The sequence below is a fragment of the Candoia aspera genome, chromosome 1 (genome assembly GCF_035149785.1).
Source record: "Candoia aspera isolate rCanAsp1 chromosome 1, rCanAsp1.hap2, whole genome shotgun sequence".
Taxonomy (NCBI): domain Eukaryota; kingdom Metazoa; phylum Chordata; class Lepidosauria; order Squamata; family Boidae; genus Candoia; species Candoia aspera.
This window is the reverse complement of record NC_086153.1, coordinates 318869588-318895434: the sequence shown is the minus strand read 5'-3', so window position 1 is coordinate 318895434 and position 25847 is coordinate 318869588. Positions and strand designations below refer to the sequence as shown.

The 25847-nt window shown below is 39.6% G+C and overlaps 1 protein-coding gene and 1 long non-coding RNA gene across 2 annotated transcripts in view; one reads left to right on the top strand and one right to left on the bottom strand.

The window, feature by feature from the left end:
• Nucleotides 1-601: 601 nt before the first annotated feature.
• On the bottom strand, nt 602-3453 carry LOC134488158 (uncharacterized). The gene is made up of 2 exons (XR_010066942.1): nt 3209-3453; nt 602-2964 (listed from the first exon to the last, which is right to left on the bottom strand). It is a non-coding gene; the product is annotated as an uncharacterized LOC134488158 (long non-coding RNA).
• The window catches only part of RHOJ (ras homolog family member J), a 51645-nt gene continuing 29205 nt past the window's right edge, over nt 3408-25847 (top strand). Inside the window, exon 1 of the mRNA XM_063290440.1 lies at nt 3408-4138. Within this exon, the coding sequence (XP_063146510.1) occupies nt 3919-4138 (220 nt within the window). The 5' untranslated portion in view covers nt 3408-3918. The remainder of the gene's footprint in view (nt 4139-25847) is intronic.

The following is a 25847-nucleotide window of genomic DNA, read 5'->3' as shown; positions in this document are numbered from 1 at the left end:
TATGGACATTCCCACAAATACTGTGTGCACTCAGAGATCCCAATGTGTCATCACATCTGCCATGGAAAACTAAAATTAAAACTGTGAAGCTATGAACAAAGCAGCTGGAACTGTTCTGCTCAAGGGGCAACAGCTGTATTTTGTGAGCAAGTAACCTGACACAGCTCATGGTCAGTATAATTCAGAAATAACTGCACATTAATAAGCTAGGTTTTCTTTCCTCCCTACTGGTTTCATGCCCCTTCAATCCCCACTCAAATTCGTATGCAGTCATTTTGCAATTCACATTATGCAATATTTGCCTTTGGGAGAAAACAACATACTTTAAAGATGAAGGTAAATCAGATGTGTTGCCAAATGACATTATTATTCCACTCTATGAAGGGATTCTAAATTATTTGCCTGCAAGTATGACTTGGCTGTTGTAGGGGGTTACTTACTTTCCTCCGTAAGACTAGAGTCATCAGGCTGCATGAATAGCCAGTGACCGGCAGGCCACATGGCACCCCAGCCTCTCTTGTGCAGCCCCAGAACCCTTCCACATTCCCCCCCGCACTCACAACCATAGATAGCAGGGTTTTCAAAATTAGGAAGTAAAATGTCAGAATTCAGCAATACGATGTTTCTTTCTTCTTTTATTAACAGAAATCAAAAGCAAAATTAGTGTGCAGCCTTGCCTAAGCCTTCCCCTAAAAGATGAGCTAATACTACACATGGCCACAGAAACTTAGTTTTGGATGTTACATTCCATTGTAATAATGTGGTTTTGGATTAATCTCCCTTTCAAAGGCCCTGCTTGAATTGAGAAGAAAGTTATTCTCTGCTACACAGTGAGAGAATTCAAGCTTGTTTGAAAACACATTTCTCAGATCATAAGTGGGTTAATCACCCAAGAACAAGCAGCTTGAACCTAGTGAAATAGAAATTCCTGATTACTAAGAAGCATTGTTTCTGATGAATGGGTTTATGGGTTTTTGTTTCTTTTCAGTTAATGGTTAAAATGATTGAAACCTTGATAAAGTAAATAATCAGAGAAATAAGAACTCTTTATTCAATATTTGGGGTGAAACTTTACTATCCCTAGAGAGTAAAGGAGGAATAAGAAATCTGCCATGAACTCCTGTGGGAAAAAAATTCTAATTTTTGCAGAGAACTGCACTGAACAGAATCTTAACCTCTGTTTTTCTCAGGTCAAAGATCCATGCACACACAAAAAACATTTTGTTTGTGAGAGAAACATCAGAAAAGCCTGTATGTTTCTGAAAGCTGCATTCAAAAAGTGATCATTTCTGCAGCTAAACATAGGGGAATTTTATGTTCTAGGGTTGGAAAATTTCCTTTAAAAAGAATTACATCATAGAAATTTGGATTTAAAAAAATATTTCTCAGTGAATTCACATTAATAATTAAATACATTTTGGAAAACTGTAAAAATTTCTTATATATGAGGAGATACATGATGAGAAATGAAAATGGCTGCATTGGCATTATAGGCATTTATGCTGCAGGACTGTATAAGAGAGGCCTTTAGTATAATCCAGCAAAGTTTTTCTTATGGTTTTATGCTGTTATATTTATACTGTTGTTAGTCATGATTTCTCTTTTATCATGAAAGAGGAAGGGAGAATTCTTTAGTTAGACCAATGCTGTCTGATGTGTACCTCTATCCCTGAGAGTTTGGGAAATTCTTTTAGAAAACTCTTACAGCCTAGTCCAGACCGGAGACACCAAAGTGCTTACATCAAAACTGACTTTTAACAGATGTATGGATTGAGCTGGTAAAGAGCAATTTAATTTTTATATACTGTTCTGTTTTCAAAGGGGAGACTCCCTTTTCAAACAAATGCCTGGAAAAAAAATACCATAATCTCATTTAATGAAATACTATCCTAAATACCCAACTCTAACATATTAAGTATGAACACTCTACTATATCCATACACATAGCTAACGTAGGAGTTGTCCTACTGACTGTGTTCATATGAAGAAATTTACTGGCGGGTGCTGGGCCTGTGAATCAATTCACTGTGCAGACATCAGCCGAAGTAAGCCTGTTTCTTGACTCAAATGGTAAACTGGGGAATTGTCTAAGCAAACATATGTTTTTCTTTCACTTTTATGCTGCTTAATAAAAGAAGTTCTCCTATCTCATACCACACCTACAACAAACACTTCCACATTTAAAAAGCAAGCATCCCAGAGCAAAACTTAGGACCTTACCAGATGTGGCATGAGAAGCAAACTGAGGAACTTCCCTGTCCCACCAATCAATTGAAAGCTTTGCTGGTTGTTTTCCGTTGCACTTCTTCCTCCTGTGATGATACCAGAAGCTTTAGGAGTAACCTGCTATCTCGTTCAATGGAAAGTACCCAGTAAAGTCAACAACTGCTCAGAAGGGGATTCAGCGTACATCCATGAAAGGTTTAAAACTGCATCTGCCTTTAGATCAGAGAAAAAGCACCATATTGGAATAGCTTCTAAAAGCTTTAAAGATTTCCATCTCTGATAGTCAGTGGCTACTCTGCCATGGAAGTTTGAGAGATGTATGCCCAACACACTGACAGTACCAGATTGGAGAAGGCTGCTGTGTGGAGGTTAAGCTTTAGATGCATCTTAATTTGTTCCCCCGATTTTATATCTTTCTTCATGCAGATAAGAAATCACAATCCTTGCTTTCTAAACACAATGTAGCTAGAATAGGGTAACAGGTACCTAATTCCAGAGGAAGTTTAACCTGGAATGGACAAGAACAAACAATTAAAAGGTCAAAGTCATGTAATGTCAGTGACATATTAAGTTCATATTATACTACTTGAAGTTTGGTTCTTAACTGCAGAATTGTTGAACATAAACAATAGCTGATAAAATGTCACATATTTGCTTACTCGGTGAGGGCAGCTGAGCGTTTTCTTCATCCCCATGCCTGTAGTTTAACAAGGAAATTAGAACAGCCATTCAGCATTCCTGGTAGGAAAAGGAGAAAAAGCAGAGACAGATAATTGTGGCCAACTGATGGCAATTGGGGAGGAGATAAATTCACAGTGAAGTTTGAGGAAAGGCAATCTGTCTGAGTAGTAAAAATTTTAAGAGTTCAGTAGAAGTGTCTTGAAATAGAAATGATGACAACTATTCTTAATTTGTCCCAGATGCTGCCAATCACTCTCACAGAGGTCAATCCAGGGGTAGCTCAATATAACATAGATCTCACCAAGAATTCTTTTATGTGTGGGTGCTCCTCAGAGAAGGGTGACGATGATGTCCAGATGGTTCTTTTGGAGCAGGAAGCTGGTGAACTGCAGTCTGCAGTGAGACCTCTAGTGTTTTTCTTCTTCCACATCCTGGCAGAGTTCCTGTAAAGTATAAACACACACAGAGCTTCTATTGTTTGCAGCCCTTCACGAGCCCCACTGATCCTAATATGGAATTCAGCAGGAAACCCATGATTTCCTGACATACAGCAAACTGGAGAAAATAAAAGGATTGCATGAAATAAAAAGAACAAGAGACAGAGAGACAGAGCCCCTCCATTAAATTGTCCCAGTTTCCACTTTCTCTTTGGAAATGCAATGGAAAATGGAATGGATTTAGCACGAATCCCTGATTTTTCAGGCCAAACTGGAGCAGAGGAGCAGACATTCAGCTCCTCAGATTGCAGCTATTTTTAAGCCGTGTGAAATACCACAGTCTCTGTTTCCAAGATGAAGATTTCCTGACTTGAACTAACGACACGCGTGTCGATTGTCTATTTATTCCCTCACAGAGTTCTCTGTGGCTTGAAGAGATCAAGTGTGCAAATTGAAGTTATGATTTTGTGATTGTCTACCATGCAGCAGCAACAACAATAGCAACAAAAAACCTCATTCAAGAAGAAGCCTGCTATCAACAACTGCAATCTTCCTTTGGGCTCTGTGCTCTTTCATGTGTGCTTGTGAAAGCTGGAAGGAAAAAAGAAAAGCAGGAACAACCAGGATGAGTGGCAAAGAGGAAGAGCCCGGCTATTCAGATGGCAGCATAAAGAAGATGCTCAAGTGTGTGGTGGTTGGTGACGGAGCTGTTGGCAAGACCTGTCTGCTGATGAGTTACGCCAACGACGCATTTCCAGAAGAATATGTACCAACAGTGTTTGACCACTATGCAGGTAAGAAGAACTCACTCTGTCTTATAAATATGTAACAGAAGTGTACAAAGACTAACTTATTTCCTCCCCCACGTATGTGCATTTACATACATTCACAGACCCTATCAAAACTAAGTATGCCTTACACAGCGAGAGTAGACTGAGGAGCTAGAATTCCTAAGGGGCGTAACTGTGAAGCCTCCCCTCTGCAAAGAAGTTCAGCGTGTAATAAATTAGCAGACCAAGGCTTTACCATGCCTTTCTCTACGAACGACAGGTAGAGATAAAATTTGGAAGGAGAGACAATTCTAAAATACCACCACTCTTATCTAATGGTGTTGGCTGGCTCTAAAATTCTACACTAGTGATAACTATTTTTTTTCCTTTTCTACCATTTGAAGAGGTGACCCCAGCCTAGGGTTGCCCAAGGCATGAAGAAGTCCAGCCTAGCGCCAGAGGATGGTTGCCATGGTGATGGAAAGTCTCTCTCTCTCTCCCCCCCCCCCCCGCCCACCCTCCCCACCTTCCCCACCAGACTAATCAGTGTTTTGTTTGGTCTAAAGCTTCATTTGTCTCTTGACTGGTTCAGAGGCAGTATGCCAGTCCTACACCAGTGCCCTCTCAATAAGACAAGCTGTCTGCAGACATCATGAAATGATTTTATTTATTTACTTATTTATATTTCCAATCCACTCAGTATCAGAGATCCTGGCATATTACAAAGCTGTTATTAGAAAACAGTACCAACAGAGTGTGTGTCTATCTGTCTTTGTACATGCATGCACACACACACCATATATGCTATAAATCCAAATGTATCTCAGACACAGTTCTGCCACCTCTTTAGGAACGGGATCTAAAGGAAGCATGGCTATTTGTTTCATCCAAAATGAAGATTAAAGGTGTGGTGTCATTTTGCATAATCTTCGCATATACTTATTAATATATATGCATGCAAAACTAGATCTTGGTGCTAGGACTGAAATAGAAATACAACCTATTCTTCATAGTAGGGAAACCTATAACTGTGATTGCCTATTGCTCAGTCTGGTATTTTCCCTGTTTATGCTTTAAACAGCCCTTGAAACAGAGGAAGGCTTCAGGGTATTGTCCCGTTAGGCAGGAAACTCATCTACAGTACTGGGGAGCTAAATTCTATTTCAAAGCTCAAATTATATATCAATCAGAATCTATCATTTATAACCCAACTGGGATGCTTCTGATTCCAAGCCATTATAAAACATTAAGAAAATCCATTACAAAAGGACTAGCTAAAGTATCTTTGACTTCCCCTGAAAACTTAGTTCAGAGAAAAGATCTGATTTTCAGTGTATGAATCATTTTCCACAAGGGATAAAGAATGGCTTTAATAAAGAGTGGTTTCGTACATGGGTATTATAGATTTCAGGGGCTGCTGGGAACTAAAGTACTGGCCAGTTTTGAACTAAATCTGATTTGAAGGGTAAATTCATTGACCTTGATTTCTCTCTGGGTTGTACTTTTAATAGGTGGGCAGTTGTACTGAGAGATAAAAGAATAAAACTGGGGTAAGAAATTGGAGATTTTCCTGAAATTATTGGACTACAGGTTATAGATGGGACTTCGATGGAATGAATTGTCAGAACTCAAGTCATTATTTGAAGGCCATGGTTTTATGGCTAAATGTACTGGGTAAACCAAGCCAATTAGGGCTTATTCAATAAACCATGGTTAATCAAACCATAGACTATCCAATATGTGACTTTAGTCAAACTCTCTTAGCCTAATCTACTTCCAAGGGTTGTTGGGAAGAAACAGAGAGTTCAGGAGCAAAGAAAGAACACTGCCCTGAGCTTCTTGAGGGAAGAATGGAATAGAAAGGTTGTTATAAATTAGCATTGCAATTAGAAATTAGACTTGCTTAAATGGATAAATAATTCTGCAGCTGCTCACATAAACAATTTATATAGGTAAATACAACCAAAAACAATCTCATTACTAGCATTCAACTTAAGAGAGCAATCTAAACAAACTGTGTAGTCCTGCAATTTCGATAAAGCAATATAAAATCTTTTAACAAATACAACTCAGCACCATATGTCAGTCAGAAAAAAGAGTGAAGTAGGAAGTTTTCTTAAATGCAAACCAAGATTGTCCCAGCATTTCACTTAGGGTGGAGCTACCACTGAACCTTTTGCTGTCTCCAAAAAGCATCAAGAACAGAACACAACTTTCTAAAACCAGCAGAAAAGAGTTGTGGCCTCTTCAGCATGGATGTTCTTTTACAAATATCCCTGTGAAATAAGCAGGCGCCCCAAAGAATTGCTGTTATCACAAAGGAAAAGGCAACTTGTACCTGCAAAAGCCAATTTTATAAAGCACCAAGGGATAATGATGATAAATGGGAACTTGGCCAACCATACATTTGGGAGCATTATGAACTGTGCTTCTTTCAGCCATGCTAAAAATTACAGATTGGCAGATCTTTCTCGGATCATTCCACTCCAAGTTCACAAGCATTACCATCTTTTGCATTCCATAGTGCAGAAGGAGTTACATAATTACATTTTCCAGTTCCCAGCTTGAATTTTGAATTCACAGTATAGTTTACATGAAAGATTTCCCTGGTGGAAACTGCATATTTCACAGAAGTAATGTCATCGGTAAACTTTTGCACTTTGGGGACAGTATCATGGAACTTGTTGCTGCTGATATAGTTATATCAGTTCAAAGCTATCCCTAGTGGGGATGCATCTATTCTTTAGCTTTGGTATATTTATTTATTTATTTATTTAATTTACTATTCCCTTATATCTAAGTTCAGTGCAAAACCTATTTTTCCCGCACAACAACCCCATCAGGTGAGCTAATCTGAAAGTGAGTGACTGGCCCAAAGCCTCCCATCTTCCATGGTTGAGACTAGAATTTATTTATGTGTTTATTAAACTGATATGGCTGCCCATCTCACACAAGGTAACTCTGGAGGCGTACAATAAAACCAGCAATTAAAACATATTGTAAAACCACTTAAAACACTTAGATAATTAAACATAAATAAAAACAAGATTGCAAGAGGGTTAAAATCAGAATGTTATACATGGAGCAGCCAACACATGGGCTCCCTGCTGTCAGGGGATCCCCAGGCCTGATGAGAAAGGCACATTTTGAGGGCTTTCTGAAAGACCATAAGGGTTGTGGCCAGCGTCACCTCAGGAAAGATCATGTTCTAGAGGCCGGATGCCACAGCAGAAAAGGCTCACCTCCTAGGTCCTGTCAGATGGAACTCCTTAGCAGACAGGACCCACAACATGCCTCTCCTGCCAGATCTGATGGGATGGGTAGATGTAATCTAGGAAAGGCAGTCCCTCAGACAACCTGGCCCCATGCCATGTAGGGTTTTAAAGATCAAAACCATCACCTTGAACTGCACCCAGAAGCAAACTGGTAACCAATGCAGCTCACACAGAAGAGGTGTAATTTGTGCCCTCCTAGGGGCACGCATAACTTCCCATGCTCCTGCATTTTGCACCAGCTGAAGCTTCCGGATACTTTTCTAGGGCAGCCCCGTGTTACAGTAGTCCATTCAGGAGGTGACCAGGGTGTGCGTAACTGTGAGAATCTAGGCCTTTACACTCCCAGTCAAACACTTTAACCACTACTCCACACTGGTTCTCATAACGAAGCAATAATTATTGTTACTATAGCATAAGGCTGAGCAAGCTTCAAAACTAATTTGAAAGAAGTCCTTAGGATCTCACATGAGCACAATATTTCTCCTATTCATTAAACAGGCTGACATTGTGTTGCCTTAATAGTAGCATAAAGAGGTACTATCTTGTGTCACTTAAGGGAGATCCAAAATGCTGCTTCTGAATTGTTTTCAAAGTCTACACATCTGAAAGTGGCATGGCCCCAAGAATGCATATATTATATAGACTGAATAAAGAAAATAAAAAAGCTCTCTGACTTTGAGGGACTTACAATATTTGCTGACCATGGGAAACAGTGGAAAGAAAGAAAGAAAGAAAGAAAGAAAGAAAGAAAGAAAGAAAGAAAGAAAGAAAGAAAGAAAGAAAGAAAGAAAGGTCAAGAATTGAGGATTCAGATGCATGCAGATAAAACTTCATGTACCCTGAATGGCTAACAGTTGGAACAAAGGATTAAGAGTTTGACAAACTTCTTCAAATTGGTGCCCTCCAAAAATACTGGAACTGAATTCCAAGCGTGTTGGCCATGTTACCTAGGAAGTTTGGAAGTTGTAATCTCAAGACCTCTGAAGAGCACCAGATTGGAGAAGGCCAGGTTAGGCCAAATCCTTTATGCTGGAGATGTAATTGACACAGAGTTTAACAGAGGAAGAATGGACACCTATAGACATGGCTGGGAACCTAGGCAGAATCTAGGCCAAACTAGATGTTTGAGGCAATGTTATCTATATCAGTCACATTTTTGTATTATTCAGATGTAAAGTAGAAAATGGAGGTCAACACCCAAGCAGAGAATGTGTGACAGGGGAGCAAAAACCATTCCCCATTCAATCAGATTTCACTGCACTTCATAGTTTTTATGCAGTCTCCTCACTGTCCACCATCTTCAGCCTAGTTCTAATATTGGAAGGGATTCAGCTGGGGCAAAAATAAAAAACCACAGAGCTCAGTGAAGTAAAATGGCAGAAGATTTTGTTCTTTGCCCCTATTCTATATATGTACAGAGCAGGCACATACCCAACATGTACATATTGTGTAGCATCATTGCATATATAACTTGATCTACATTAAGGTTGGAACTTAAGGTGGATGATAACTATGATGGAAGATTATATGGAGTGAGCCTCAGTCTATGCAGTATTCACACCTACTAGCATCAACTGAAAACACTCCAGCTAGCTTCCCCATTCTACTACCCTTCAGACTGAACTACTATTAATTGGCAGGAATTAATAGGCATTGTGGTCCAAGACATCTGGAGAGCACCAGAGTGAGGAAAGTGGTATTATATATATGTATTATTTCTTTGTAGCATGGAAGAGAGAACCTTGTTATTATAAAAATTGAAAACAATGAATTTCTGGGTTTGATATGAAGGCACCTGACGCAATTTTTCTCTGTTGGTTTTTGGTGGGAAATAATTGCAGGTATGGTGTTGTGAAACTATAAATCCCATTCAAATCAGTAGGGCCCTTCTCACATGACCATTTTAGAGCATATAGTTCACAGGAAAAATCTTAGCAGTTTTGGTTTCCAGCTGTAGTCCAGTTCTGTGTATTCATCAATATGAGTCAGCATCTGGCACATTACTGCAAGTTTAGAGCCAGTAAATGTAACATACTGCACGTAAGCTTTTCACAAAATTAACCATGGGAGTAAGCTTCAATTTCCCATGTCCTTTTGCCCATTACAAGTAGAATGAGACAATGTCAAACATGTTGCATGCATTCTTATGTATATGTTTCAGGTGTGCTTTTGAGTACCAAAAAGATCAGCCCTGGTCTGGGTACTCTCAAACATTTTATTCATAAGTTGGATAAGGAGATAGGGCAAGATATCAAATCTGCAGGTAACAAAATAATAGGTGGCAGAGTTAATGCCCAAGAGGGCAGAAATAGAATTCAGAGTGATCTTAACTGGCTAGGGAAACAGGCGAAATAATAGAAAAAAATTTGACACAGACAAATGTGAAGTTCTTCATTTAGGAAACAAGATCAAATGCACAATTATAGGATGAGAATAGGTGGCTTGGCTGCAGTACTTGTGAAAAAGAGCTTGGAATAATAATTGTTTACAAACTGAGTATGAGTCAGTAGTATAATGTGGCTGTGAAAAAGGCAAATATAATTTTAGACTCCATCAATAAAAGTTTGGTTTAATATAGTTTTACTTCACCGCACGCTAGTCAGATCCCATCTCAAATATTGTATCCAGTCCTGGACACCAAACTTTCAGATAAAAAACAGCTTCAAAGAAAGGCAACAAAGACAATAAAAACTGTGACCAGAGACTGAAAGAATTGGAAATAGTTAGCCTTAAAGATAAGAAGATTGTGGGAGGCACAATAGCGTTTTCCAACTGCCTGAAACAATGACACACAGAAGTTCAAGACCATTTCTTCTATTATTCCAGAGTGCAAGATATGCAATAAAAGATTTAATTTACAGAAATGCAAATACCAAATATTCCCCAGTGGTAAGGGAGTTTTCAGAAAGGTGATGGGGTCCCTTTCACTGGAACTGCTCACACAGAGGCTGGAAATCCACCTTTCAGGGACACTTTGATTTGAATTCCTGTATTAAACAGGAGGTTTTGTGACTACAGTTCACATTAAAAAAAAAAAAGAAGCTAAAATGAATATATTAAAGTGTGCCCAAGGAATTATTAATTATGATTAAGAATAAAAAAGGAAAATTGCTTGCAAAAAATTTTCACCCTAAAGAAAGCATATATAAAAATGCACTGATTCCAAGACGTGCATTTGAAAAACATATACACATTCTTGCGTGAGAAACTAAGTAAAAACAACCCTGATTGCTTTGTCCCTCCATGTTGTTCTCAGAAGTGAATGGAAGCCAATACATGCTAAAATGCACAAGGATTGACACAGATAGTAACAGGTTTACATCTAGAAGCTGCAATCCAGCCCAGACTTAAATCATTTCCAAACTCATTTATTTCAGCAGGTTTCAGGTCTCCACAAACAGCTATTTTGTTTTAATGGATGGTTTATTTTAAACTACCAGCTTTACAGAGGGTCATGTTAACATCTAACACTCACCCCATTAGTTTAAAAACTGTATGTATTTCTGAAGATTTAACTGTGTCTTTCCTAATTATTTATCTAAAGAGAGATTTGGGAAGTTAAAGAAACCAAAGTATAAAGAAGTTACAGTGCAAATACCCAAAAGGGTGTTAGTGTGTGGGAAGGTGAAAAGTTAACAAGATGCACTTCCTGTCACTTAGAGGGTAATGAAAAGACTTCAAAAAGAAAAGAACCCCACAAATTTGAGGGGACAGAATTGAGGAAGCAGGTTCTGCATTTTTCATTCAAATTAATGGTTCTTTACTAAAATCATACTCGGGGAAAAAAAAGTCTAATTCTTCAAGTTTGCAACTGAAACTAGCTAGCTGCTTAACCATCCTCCTATGATCATACAGGACATGTTTTTAACTTTAAAAGTGTTGAAAAACAGATCAATATGCAAAAACTATTCATACTTCATTTTTTAAAGAAGTATTGAAAATCTCATAGAAAACTGAAGAAGAGGGTAAGGCTGAATCAGTACCTGAGTCACTGATAGGTACATCTGTTCTTTCAGTTGCAAAGATAGGTTTATACTATCCACAACATGAATGTAGTGTCTGGGAAAGAACGTAAAAGTTTAAGCATCCATTCCATCTGGAATGGAAGATTAGCAGGATGGCAAAAGTTAACAGTGATTAGTGCAGAGGGGCTGAAGAAATTACTACAGAAGAATAGAGATCATTTAATCTGGGGTGTCCTCCAAACTCAGCTATTCAAAAGATGGAAAGATCATGTTTTTGATTTATATCTCTGACAAACTGATAAAGTGGTCATGGAACAAGCTCTCAGAATGATGGATTTGTCTTGCCTGGAAAGCAGCAGCTGGATCACAAGGCTAGAGAATCTGTAGATATTAATAAAGCCTTAGAAATGTTTGTCCTTTAAGGAATGTAATAAAAATATCAACCAAAAAATTATCCTGACACTGAAATTGCCCTTGCTACTTATGTGGGTGTTTTAAAAAGCATGCAAGTCTCCATAGGATCTCCCAGCAGTGGAAATCAGTAGGAGGCAAAGAGGGGTTAAGTTTAGGGAACAATCTCCAGGTTTCCAGAATTGGGGGCAACACTTTTATTAACTATTGATGCATTTGAGGAACAAATTATACAGTACATGCAAAGACATATCAGAGACGACTAAAAGCAAGGTATATCTATGTAAGCCCCTGTGAAAGAAGAAAATTGAGAGGAGAACAAGCAGCAGATAGGCAAAGGAGTTACTACATGGCTAGCCATTCCTATATTCCAAACAACCCCTCAATGCCCCACCTTCCCCTTGGGATTCCATGCAGGGCAGAGAACAACCTGAAAGAGATGATTGGCAATTAGCTAGGGCTTCTTCCCGTCATTCATAGGTCATCCCTAGTAGTTCAAAACTTCCATAAGCCTTTTTGGTTTGTTTCCTCATATAAAATTTACAAGAGGATTACCTTTAAACAAATGTTCATCTTGCAAACTGACAACCTATCAGAATGTTAAACAAGGTTAGATAAGTGTGAAGTTGTCCCATGTGCATCAACCATAGATTTTTTTTTAATATGACCTGTTATCAATTCAATCAAAAAAAATTGGCAACAATTCACACATCTACACATTCTGTTGTTGTGGGGAAAATAGGAGGAGGAAGGAGTATTTGTTATGTTCATTGCCTTGAGTTATTTATAAAAATAATAAAGGCGGGATATAAAATAAATAAAATAGAATAAATAAAATAAATAAAATAAGTCACAAAATGATGAGATATTGAGTAAGACAAACAGGTGGGTTTTACCTTTGGGTCATCCTGAGGAAGCAGACCTTCATAAGACTACTTTCTGCAAGCCCCACTAATGGGAATAGCCCCTTCACAACAGCAGGCTTCATTTGATGCTCTCAAGTTATCCATGACTTCCAGAGATTTTGTTAGCAGTCTGAGCATTTTTTTTTCCTTTAATTTCAACCAATTAATCTTCATTATTAAAATACTCATTTGGTACATTAGCCATTCATTATAACCATATTGAGTACAGCACTCCCCAATCTGGTGTCCTCCAGATGTACAGTATTTGATTTTAAACCCCATCATTTCCAATCCTAGCTGGGGATGATAAGAATTGCAACCCAACACAACTGCAGGAAATGAAGAAGAAAAATAATGGATATCAAGAACTTAAAAGATACTAGTATCTTTCAACACCATATACCATGGTATCCTTCTGGATCAGGGCTTGGAGCTTGAATTGCAGTAGTTCTTCTCCTTCCTCAGTAGTTGGTTCTAATCAGTGATAGTGGAGGAGTAGAAAACAGCCAAGCAATCTCTCCTATGTGAGGTACTGTAGGGTTCTGTCTTCTTTCTCCTTCTTTTAATATGATATGATGATATCCTACTGTACGTTGTTACCCCAGTCTGATTGGAGATGGTGTCAATGTCTTGACCCAGTGTCTAGAGGTGGTAAGGGTCTGCTTGGGATAAGATAGGCTGAAGGTCAATCCTACTGTCTGTTCATTGTCTTTTGTATCTCTTGATGGGGTGGCACTGCCTCTGAAGGAGCAGGTTATCAGCTCAGTAGTCCTCCTGGATTCACAGCTTTTGCTGGATGGCCAGGTGGAGGCTATGGCCAAGGAGGCCTTTGCCCAATTTCAGCTGGTGTGCCAGTTGCAACCTTAGCTGGAACAGGAATATCTCACAACAATGGCTCATGCCCTCACCACTTGTCTAAAGTACCACAGTGTCTACATGAGTCTGCCTCTGAAGATCACTCAGAAGTTTCCATTAGTCCAGAATGTAGGAGCCCACTTGTTGGTGGGTATGCACCAATTTGAGCATGTTACACAAGTGCTCTGGCCTCTGCACTGGCTGTCCATTGGCTTCCATGTGCTATTCAAAGGTGTTAGTTTTGACCTTGAAAGCCCTACCTGGCTTGAAATTGATGTATCTCCAGGACCTATTTCCTCCATGTGGTTTCAATACCCATTACGAAGTTCCTGGGACAATCTGTTAGTAATGCCCTGCTTTTGTAAGGTAAGGGGGATGGATGCCCTCAAGCAACCTTATCGGGGGTTGCTCAAATTTCATGGGGAATAGTACACCAAAGTACAGGTTCTGTGTCAGAAAAACAACTTCCTGTAATTTAGGAAAATATTACAACATTAATAACTGACTTGTTTAAGAGGGCTTTTGAAGTTTGAATGCAATATGTCCATTAATTAATTAATTAACTAATTGTTGTTTTCATTTGTTTTAGTTAAAAGTTTTTGATATTACCTGTGATTTTAAGTTTTGACTATTTTTTATTAAACCATGGATGTTTTATTGCAAATTATTGATCTGATTGTTTGTGGTGGGCTAAAATGAATAAATAAACAAACAAGGATTGAGCAAGGGGCTATTTACACAATTACTGAATATAGTGTAGCTGCAAGAAAAATCCAGCAAATAACTGCTATTGGGGTACTGGTGCAATCAGTTAAGTCTGAGCCAGAGTATATCATTTGGAAACTTATTTCGAAAAATAAGTCAACCTAGACTGTTGATTTCTGCTCTGTCTGGCAGCTGAATGGCATGAACCAAGTTCTACTGCACACCTGTCATTGAGATAGTGCACTCAGACATCACACTTTCAAATGATGACTATTCAAATATGTTGAATGAGCTTTTAGTGAAAGTAGTGTACTACCACCACTTCTCCCAATAGGCTAAGCAATTGAACCACCAATTATTTTACTGAACAGAATAATTTTGTACAGTAAACTCTAAACCAGATTCTTAAAGTCCTGGCAAATGTTTCATCACAATTAAGGCTTGGAAGACAGATGCAGAAGTAAAGAAGGTGGATAATTTCCATAATGCATTTCTCTGGAAAATGCTGTTAACCTCCTAAGAACAATGCAGTGATAGATTTATGATGCCCAAGAATTAATTCATCAAGAAGAAAAAGAAACATCTTCCTGCGTACAGTACATACACTTTCAGGAGACTCTAAGGACATCGCTGGTTATTAATTACTGTGTAATTTGTTGTGTTAACGTGCAGAAAGATTAAGGTTGAAATGGGATGGCATGGATGGATTGATGAAATGACATATTTGGTCTCTTGCCCAGTGGCACTGCTAGTCAACAGGAGCATGGCACGATAGAGGATATGCAAGATTCTAAATGGCTCATTTCAAGAAGAAGATGTTCTTTCTCGGGTATAGCAGCATCAGCGTAAAACTGTAGAGATATTAGGACTGTTAAGTTCCACAATTCTTAGCCAGTTAAGACTCATTGTGGCTGGAAATTCTGAATGTTGCAATTTCAATACATCTGTAAAACCCCACCTTGTGGAATTTAAAGAATAGTAAGACTTTGATGAAGAATCAACAGCAAGTAGGAGCTGAGCTTGAATGTTATTTTTAGTTGTGCATGCTTTAAAATAATTCTGAAGAAGTACTTTGGACCCCACCCAAGTGCAAGCATAGCACTGTTTTGCTATTCATTAAAAGCAGCCCATCTTTTTCCAGGCTGCAGCACAAGTCTGAATATAAGATGCAGCTGCTTTATGGAGTTGACTCTTCACACATGTGAACAACTCTCTATATTCTACCCTCCAACTGTAAGGACAATTCCCAGAATTCTCAACAATGGTTGTGCTGATTCAGCAACAGTCATTCTGGGAGCTGAAGTCCCTGGGTAGGAGAACATAGAGTGGAGAAGGCTGTTTTAATCATTACTTTTCCAGAATACTGAGTGCTATAATGTGCACTGGGCAAAATCACATAAGTCTGCTGAATCAGATCCAAAGTCCATTTAGTCTTGCTTCATACAAAAGCTAACCTGGTAAATGCTGGAGCATACAAGCTGAATCTGAAAGTTACAGCCAGCCCCCTGTCTCACAATTACTTATTCAGAGGAATGCTATCTTCAAGCACAGATGCCTGCTGTAATTACCAAGATTTTAAAAACCAGTGGTAAGATTTCTTGCCTATGAATTTTTGTCCAGAAAAGAGTTTTCTTAGGGGAAGATATGATTCCAATGAATCTAGTGCTAAAGAAGGTCATTGCTGCTAGTAGGCAGGGTGATGTAGCTGCCTCAGGTAAGATGCTGAGGACACAGAATATAATGAGATGATGGAAGCCAGAACTCTGTGTTTGAAAGGCCTGAGATGTGCTTCTTAAGTAAGTCAGCTGTGGAGTGGAGGATGCTGTCCAGTCTCCAGTGTTAAAGGAAGATTCAGCTGTTGTCAGTGGAATGGAGGAAGCACCATCTTGTCCTTCCCCTCAAGAAGCAAGATAACCCTGGGTAACCCTGATCCTTGATTCTGCTTCAATGAGTTGGTATAGACTGCATACAGTTGTCCCTTTCATAAGTAAAGGGTGGAAAGGCAACTGCCAGTGGCAAAAGCATGGAAATAGGAAAGAGTAATCACGTGGCTCAGGCATGCAGTGGGCTAAGCATTTTTCACCAACCATGCATCACTCATTGCCTAGTGGAGGTGCTTTCATTAAAGAAGCTGAATGAGCATATTATGGCCACGCTTTGTCTAGCATGCTTCAGTATTGCACTTACTCAGGGCAGAGCTGAATGCAGGCACAAAAAGCCAACACTAAGACTGTACAGAGTTGCGGGGAGAGTAAGAGTAAAGGGTTCCCTTACATAGGAGATCTTATGCCCATATTCCCAAATGTGTAGCTGTGCAAAGGAATACAGTATAATTTTTCAAATCAGCTTAAATGGGTAGGTGAGAGTATCAAATAGATTTTCAGTAGTATATACTCATGGCAGTTTCCCTACCTCCCCACCCCTCCTTCCCATATTGTGTCTTGGTATCATTTATTATACTGTTGAAAGGGCTTGTTTAGGCATAAGAAAAACTGCTGCTTCAGGGTTTTCACTGCAGTGGAGAGCCACTTTCTTTACAAGTGAAGCCTGAAGGTAGCATTTGCTGTCACTTTTCAAAGGAGACCATTGAATCTTTTAGGGGAAATCCGCTGGGAACTTCTTCCTTCCCACTGAGCAAAGAATGAAATAATGGTAGTCCTGCAAAGATGCTTCAATGATTTCATGGGGCCTGTGCAAGGCCTTCATCTGAAAGCCATTGTGATCATCCGTGTGGATATAAGGAAACCTGTGGAGCTAAGGAATTTGTTTAGGAAGTTGCTGTCTATCCTGTAGTCCAGCCTTACCTCCTCTGTTTTACTCTACTGATTAAACCTGGAGGTTTTCTCAGGTATAAAGTGCTTACTATGAAGTAAAGTATATTGTTTTTGCTTACACCAACCTTTTCCATGCTGGGGCCCTCCAGAAGCATTGAGACTTCAACTCCCAATAGTTCTGCTGGCTGGACATTCTAAAAGCTATAATCCAAAAGAAGTGGAGGAACTCAAGATAGAAAAGTCTGGCTTTTGCAATGAAACGGACTGTTCATTTAGGATATGAGAAACAGTGCTCAAAACCTGTGTACATTAAGAAAAATTGCTTGCAAATAATATTGCAGAAAACTGCATACAGAAATGCATGCAGTTTGTTTGTTCATTTATCTATTCATTTAAAAGAGTTGCATGGCTGACCATCTTAAAACACAACTCTGGGCAGCCATACATACAGTAGGGAAAATGTGTGGATTTTTATGGAGATTCCTCCCTCCTACTCACAAATTTATGGAGAAAAAGGAAAGTAAAAAATTCTGCAGCAGAAAATAGGCAAATTGTAGAAAGCAAAATGGACAGATTCATTCAGCCCTGACATTTAAGCACTGGAATTCTAAGGTCACCCCTATAGTGGCTTGGGAAACAATCATCCAGCTATAATATAATGCATTTGGTATGTTATTTTTCACCCACATATAGGTATTTGTGTACACTTTTCTATACTACATACATTTTTATCCATAATTTTAAAGCTGTATTACAAAATTCAGTAAAGTGTAGGTTACAGAAGAAAGCTGCATTATGGTTCAAAGTGTGGATTGCGATAAATTTGCATTAATTGTACTTTTATATCTATACCTCTGCATCCCTACACATGTGCCTTTGAACTAAGCCCTTGCCAAATCTCCACTGACTATCTTCTAATGTGAAATCTGATCATAAAGAGTAGTTAGATGGCACTCCAATGAACCTTTAATCTATACTGCAGTTCTTCATATCCAAGCAGGCTTTGTATAGCAAAGACAATACTGGTGTTTGTATCAAGTGTGAAAAACCAGAACACAACAGAGCCATTTTCTAAAGGGCCTTTTACTTGGCTCCAGCAGAAAGAACATTCTGTAAAGTTCAGCACCAGCATAAGCACGTTGTATTTTACGTGACTCTGCAGAGCCAACAAAACTGGTTCTTGGCAACTGTGTTCCTTCACCAGGGTTCTCTAAACAACTTCAGCAACAGTAAGAAAAGACTAACCCAAAGCTTATTGCTAATTACAGTCATATTGATTGGAGATTGGCCAGACACAAACTCAATCTAAGGTAGGGAACATGCCAGAATTCTATGCAAATGCTGAAAAGCCATATGGCTGGCTTGGATGTAAGGATGGAGAAATTATAGCACTATTCAGTCACTTCCTCATTATGGGGATGAGGCAGAGCCATGTCTTGTTAGCCATACAGTATCCCAAGATGTATCTGTTGGAGTGATAATGTCTTTTGGGTCAGGATGCTAGGGCTACAGAAGCTCACAGCATGTTGTATTAAGTGAGTTGTTACATCAAAGACTGAACACAAGAATCCAAACCATACAAGAAGCAACCATGATTCAGACTCTGAGAGAGGGGGGATTTAATTTTTTATATCCATGACATTGTATGGCATCACAAATTGCCAATCTCTGCTAGTTAAGGTTCAGATAAAAGCCTCCAGATGGTAAGTCAAGTAACCAGACTGCAAGGCTCAAGCATTAGAGGTTGATAGTCAAGTTATAGCAATCTGAAACATAGGGACCAAATAGGAGATAATTTACTGATACTGTTCCCTCTCTGTTCTGTTGTGAACCAAAGACTTCTAGGTTGCAGGCTGTAGAACCCAATCAGTTCATTGATCAAATGGCTTGTTATTCTTGAGGAGGCTTTCCTGGCATTCAAGCATTTCCTGGCATATCACCTCTGATTTCCATACTTATCGCATTCTTGAAGACACAATGAAGGCTGATTCTCAGTGTTATGGACTTCAACTGGCTGGGGAACTCTGGGAGTCAAAGTCCACACATCTTAAAGTTGCCAAGGTTGAGAAACTCTGGCCTAGACCAAAAGCAACATGCCCTGAATGGAAATAACCTGCCAGCTTTATTTAGGACTTCTACACCAGCCAGAAAGCCATCTTGGAAATCAGTCAATCTGGGTAATTTTGCAGTAACTGAGGAAATAATAAGTTTCAGCAACTTAAATAAGGCTTTAAACTGCTGGTACAATTAACTCAACATCTACCTCCTAAAGCATGTGAAGGAAAGCACTGTAGCTATTCCATTCTGTTGCTACCTGCTCATTCCTTCTAAACTATAGTGTGTAGCCCAGCTGGAGACCCCTTAGCCATAGCAAAGGGATTAGGAGACAAATAACTAGACTGAAAATGGTGAGGTGAATTGTGACTGCAAGTTCTTAGCATGTGGCAACCTATGGTATGATACAGCAAAATCTGAGTTCTGTAGTTATTTCATTTTACATATGTTCCAGTTTTGGCTGCAATACAGAAGGGCCTTCTGTTAATAGATGACTATTCAAAAAGGCTTCCTAAGTTAGAAAATATATCACAAGTCTTTGCCTCTTTATCTACACATAATACAGCAACAGGGAGGGTGGCCAGAAATGATTTCATTTTTGTCTGGTGGGCTGATATCTGAAATAAGTCTGACTCATGTGCAGAATATTTCTTGTCAATCAGGACTGGCTCAGAAGAGAATGATATAAAACAGAATACCGAGCTAGCTTCTAATGATGATGACAGCATACCATATGAAAAAATGAAGAGGAGGAGGAGGAGATTAGCAAGCAAAGGTTGAAACACCATTTCTTAGCGTAGTATTCCCAAACCTATTGTCCTCCAGGTATAGGTCTCATAACTGCCAGCCAGCAAGGTGGCAGCTAGGTTGAACAAAACAGCTTCTACACCATTCTGTCTTGTCTCCAAAATGGCTATTGCTACTGTGGTCTAGCCCAGTGTTTCTCAGCCTTAGTAACTTTAAGATATATGGACTTCAACTGGCTGGGGAATTCTGGGAGTTGAAGACCACACATCTTAAAGTTGCTTAGGTTGAGAAACACTCATCTCTCCACTCAACTTCCTTTATTTTTTTTCTGCTCTGGTCCTTTGGGTCATTCTAACTGCTTGCTGCTATCCTGTCCTAATGTACCAAATCAAGGAGGAAGGGCATTGTGTAATTTTGTTTTGTTTCTAAACAGAGCAAGAACAATTTTGGGCAGGGGTTTACAGGAGATATTCAGTGTCCTTTCTCTCAGGGCAAAAGTTCCAATCAGAGTCGACTTCTTACATTAGGTGCTTTTTACCAAAATGTAAATAATTTTTTAAAAGAGACAAAAGAATGGAGCTTCAGTCCAACTTGGATTTGCTCTGAAAAGATTTCAGAAAAGAAGAAGTGCATACATATGGAAATGGTAGCTATTTTTATATCCACTCTTTAACCATCAAGGAAAGAGAAACTTAGGTCTCTTTCTTTGCACCAGAGCTGCCAACCAGGACTGAGTCTTACATTCTACTTCTACTTTTGGTAGCACTTCCCACATAGTCTTCAGTGAGGTGGATCAGAAGACTTGCATTCCTCTCTTTCTGTCCTGCAGTGACCCTCATCTGATTCTCTCCCCAGTCTGAACCTGCACTTAAGACTGAATGGATCAGAAAACAGATATCCATCGAGTACAGCTAGGCAGAAAAAAATCCACTGCAATTGTTGTTGTTCTACCAATTCTCATATATTTTGAGGGAGGAAAGAATTTGGTTTAGAAATCCTTTCAAAAGAGGGAAGAATGTTGTAAAAATCATCATGGGCAGGCCCAACACCCTAGTATTTATTTAGCGATGAGTCAGCCCAGTGATTATCCTGACTTCACTTTACAGACCTTTCCCCAGCTCCTCATGCTTCCAATAAATCCCAAGAAAAGGTATCATGAGGGAAGGAGCCAAGCAACAAAGAAGCCTTCTCCAATTGGACATCCCCTCCTGCCTTCTGATACTAAAAGTTTGCTTTTTAAAACTTCATTTATCTTTTGTTTATTTATTGCAGGGCTTGTATCCCATCCAATTCGATACATTTCGGGTGGCTCACGTAGGTCCAATAGTAAACAAACAATGTACTTCAAAATAAAACTGAAATACGCAAAACGAATTGGCTGGCTGAGGAATTCTGGGAGTTGAAGTCCACACATCTTCAAGTTGCCAAGGTTGAGAAAAACTGTTTCAGACTCTGTGCTAGACTAGGTCACTACACTATTACAAATATTTTTCATGGGTTTAAAATACAGAAGCTATGTAAAGGCAATCTAGGGTTTTACTTGTTTTCTCCTTTCAGTTCACACTGTTTGTCCTGGGGATGCTGGGTTCTGAACCACCAGAGAAAGAACTTTTTATACAATTTAACAGGCAAGGAGAAATCTTTTAAAAGAAACAGCAGCAGCCTGTGCAGCTTTTCAGGAAAGTTTTGCTTGTGCAGATAAATTATCTTGCTTAGGTTGGGAATAGAGTCCATTTTAACACAGTGTCGGAGCACATCACAATCTCAGAGGTATTTTTAGCAGCCTGGCCCTAGTGAGATAAAGAGAGTTGCCATTCATTCTTGGGGGAGGGGGGAAATCATGGGGGAAGCTAGCACATTTTTTAATTTATTTACTTGCCCTTATTTATTAATATATTGCATTTAAAGCCTGTCTTTTGGCCCAAACAAAAGCAGCCCAAACAACAGTGCCAAAAAATAATTAAACATTAAAAAAGGTTAAAATGGAGAATCTATCCGTTATTGAAAAAGCATTGAAAGTCAAATCGGACCAAAATCTCCTTTTTTGGTCTAAAACTGAGCAAAGCTGTGTCAGCTCCTTGCTCTCATTCCCAAAATAATGTGCTGATCTGCACATGACAAAAGGCCTGGGGTTATCCATGCAGAACAAGTATCAGTTTGGAAGAGGTTCTGTATCCGTCCTCCCAACACTACTCCAGGCTACATCAGCTTTTTGGGAATATATTAGATGCATCTTCTGATATATCCATGCTTATTCTATGCCTTGCCTAATCTGTACATTTTAAGTGGCTTTTTCCCTGATACAGTGCAGTTCGTGTACAAATACATAAAGGGGGGGTACCTCTTCATGTGCTTCTTAACTGCATTACAATATTCAGAGAATTTCAGTCTGCATATTGGCTTGAAGGTTTGAAATTAGATAGGTAAAGGTAAAGGTTTCCCTTGACATTAAGTCCAGTCGTGTCCGACTCTAGGGGGCGGTGCTCATCTCCATCTCAAAGCCGAAGAGCCGGCATTTGTCCGTAGACACTTCCTCCGTGGTCATGTGGCCAGCATGACTACATGGAACGCTGTTACCTGCCCGCCGAAGCGGTACCCATTAGTCTACTCACATGTGCATGTTTTCGAACTGCTAGGTTAGCAGGAGCTGGGACTAGCAACGGGAGCTAACCCCGTCACGCAGATTCAAACCCCCAACCTTCCGATCAGCAGTTCAGCAGCTCAGCGGTTTAACACATTAAAGTATGAAGTGTATTATTTTTACCTGATCACTGGACTCTCAATGTACCAGGAAAGAAACAGGGTAGCAAGTATTTCAGTCAGGATTTCTCAGTACCAGGCTAAGGGATGCCATTCCCTGCCAATAGGTGGAGCTTACTTCTTGGATATGCTTACCAAGCTGGCAATGGAGAGCGGAGATCACATTCAACCCATTCATGACAAGACTCAGATGAGGCTGCAGCTACCACCACCACAGTTCTCCAAATGCCTCTGAGCCCCAGTGTAGACAGTCCTATATTTGACAGACAAATCATCTGACCAGCATAAGGCAGCAGTTTCCTGAGTTTTTACTTTCAGTTATGTGGGCAGATCAAATACTGTGAATGATAAAGTATCAAAATTGAGAATATTCCTTCTGAAGGGGAATGATTAAAATAATTCCTTTGAAATACGCATTTGAGTTCCCAGGAGAGAAAAAGGTGCAGTTTGTGGCTACTTCCTTTCCATTGCCACTCTGGTTAACCACAAGCCATTGCAAGCACATAATGTGGTTGCTAAATGCAGACTACAGGAAAAGAAGCTAAGTATGAACATTAGGAAGGAAGGAAGCTGTCAGGTTTGATTGTCCTCCAGAAAACAAACTGCATATGACTCTTCAGTCAGGAGTCACTGATCCTTCAAACCCAATTCTTAAGCTCTACCTCCTTGTCTCTCTGCTGTGACTGAAAGACCAGGAAATTAAAACTGGTGGTGGTGTGTTGCTGTGTAGAGGTGATCAGGGGCAAGTTCTGTTCACAAGAATGTGGATCTTTAGATAAGGAGAATATTTTGCTCCTAGCACAACAGTGTCCCTCACACTTATGGATTTTATCCCATAGAAATGCACAGCTGCCATTCACTCCTGAGGCAAAAGAATATAGAGTTGTTGGACACATTATTGAGATGAGAGGAAAGCCTTCACTAGATGGCCTACTGTCTTCTATGAGAGACTGGTAGGGAAAAAATGAAACATAGGAGTGGGAACCTCTAGCCTTCCTCAGATGGTTGAATTATACCTCCCACCATCTCTCATCATTAGTCATGCTGTCTGGGATTGATGGAGTCATAGTTCAACAACACATGGAAGATGACAGGCTCCCCCAGCCAACAGAATGTTTCAGCTGTACAAAGAGGTGCATTCCATTTCCCTCCAGGAGTTCCTGCTTATCCTTTTCCTAACCAGAGTCACAAGCGTTTCAATTGCTGATAACAAATGTGCTGGTTGTAAACCACAGTGCTTTCCTCAGGGGTGTTATCTGACCAGTTCAGTCCAGTTCATGCAAAATGGTTGTTAAACTAGCAACCTGTGCCTGCCCTCAGTGGACAGGAGGAGGACATCTACCTGGTGTTCCTGTTCATGAGCAGGAACAAGCCACATGCAGGCTCCCAGCAAAGAATTGAGCCCCTCCTCAATCACCCTTTGAGGGGATGTGACATGCCACACGATTAGAAGGCAAAGGGGCAGAAGCAAAGGCCCATCAAAGGAACCTGGCAATGCCAGCCCAGAAGCACCATCATCCCCACCTGAAAAGCCAAGCAGGAGTGACCCTTCCCTGACACTGCAAGTAGATGGTTTTGAGCATATACTTCCCACTTACCCAACTCCTGCTGTTCAGCTTGCTTCACCTTTTACCTATTTAGAGTCAGGTTGTGGCCTAAATTAGGTAACATCACTTTACATGGTAGTTATCCTTTTTAAGGACAACATGCTCTAAATGTTATGGAGATTCTTCCACTCTAGAAGAAAAGGGCAGTTTCTCTGTGTTTCCAGTTAATTTAATGATTACCTAGAGCAGTGTTTCTCAGCCTTGGCAACTTCAAGATGGGTGGACTTTGACTCCCAGAATTCCCCAGCCAGTCGAAGTCCACCCATCTTGAAGTTGCCAAGGTTGAGAAACACTGACCTAGAGGCATATGTAGGAATAAATAGTCTCCGTTAATTCATGTTAAGAATCTAGTACAATAGTAGAGCTCAAACATGATTTCTAAAGCCTGGTGAAGTAACTACTAGTTAATACAAGGATCACCGGATGTGGAAATGTCCTCAGCAATATAGACAAGTCTGAAGTCTCACAACTTCTCCCCACTTCAAAGGCAAGGCTCCAGAAGACAGTTATGAATCAAATCAGAGAGAGAAGCTAGTGAATGATTGACTCAAGGAAAGAAAAAAAATCCCTCCATTCCTTCATATTTTTCCAGTGTACTCCTTAGATTACAGATGGCATCACGACATGCTGACTGCTGCTGCTGCAATCTGAGGAATTCAGAATCAAAAGAAGACTTACCTGAAGTGGGAAAGCATTTTTTCATAGCATTATTTTGCTGAGGTGGCTGTTCCACTAAAATTCTGGCTTGTAAACAGATTGCAAGATTGGATGAGAAAGAAATTATATTCAATTGCAGAAGACAAAACAATGCAAGCAGACCAGACGCTTTAAGATGCTATTTAATTGGGTGACTGAGCTTCTGACAGAGTAATCAGAATTAACTTATGGAGAAAAAACTTTTTACTTAATATTTATAAATGTAGTATCCAGGATATAAATCACTCCTACTAATGCTGAAATCAAGTGGCCTGTGCCAATCATTTTAGAGACCAAAAAGAAAAAACAATTTCACTAATATGAAAAGTTGCTACATATGAAAAGAAATCCTAAAGAAAGCAGTTACAGGCAGTCCCTGCTTAAGAACCACAACTGAGACTGGCATTTTGGTTGCTAAGTGAAGCGGTCATTAAGTGAATCTGATCCAATTTTACAGCCTTTTTGCAGCAGTTGTTAAGCGAATCACTGTGGGAGTTAAATGAACCATGTCATTGTTAAGTGAATCATGCAGTTCCCCATTGAATTTGCTTGCCAGAAGCTGGCCAAGAAGGTCAAATATGGTGATCACGTGACCACAGAACTCTGCAACAATCATAAATGCAAACTGGTTGCCAAGCGCCTAAGTTGTGATCACATGACCATGGGGATGCTGCAACAGTTGTAAGTGTGAGAACTGGTCATAAGTCATTTTTTCCCAGCACCATTGTAAGTCCGAATCATCACTAAACAAATGGTTGTTAAGTGAGGACTACCTGTATGTATAAATTCTGAAGGAAATAAAGGAAGCAAAAATTTGCTCCAAAACATTGTTCCTTATTGGACGTGACTAATTGCCAACTGCCATCCTTAGTAATTTATGTTCTTTGCATTTAGTATCCAAGAGGAGGGAAGCTGAAAACATCCCTCCTTCCTTCCTTCCCACTATCCAGGCCTACTTGTTGGGTTTGGTTGTATGTG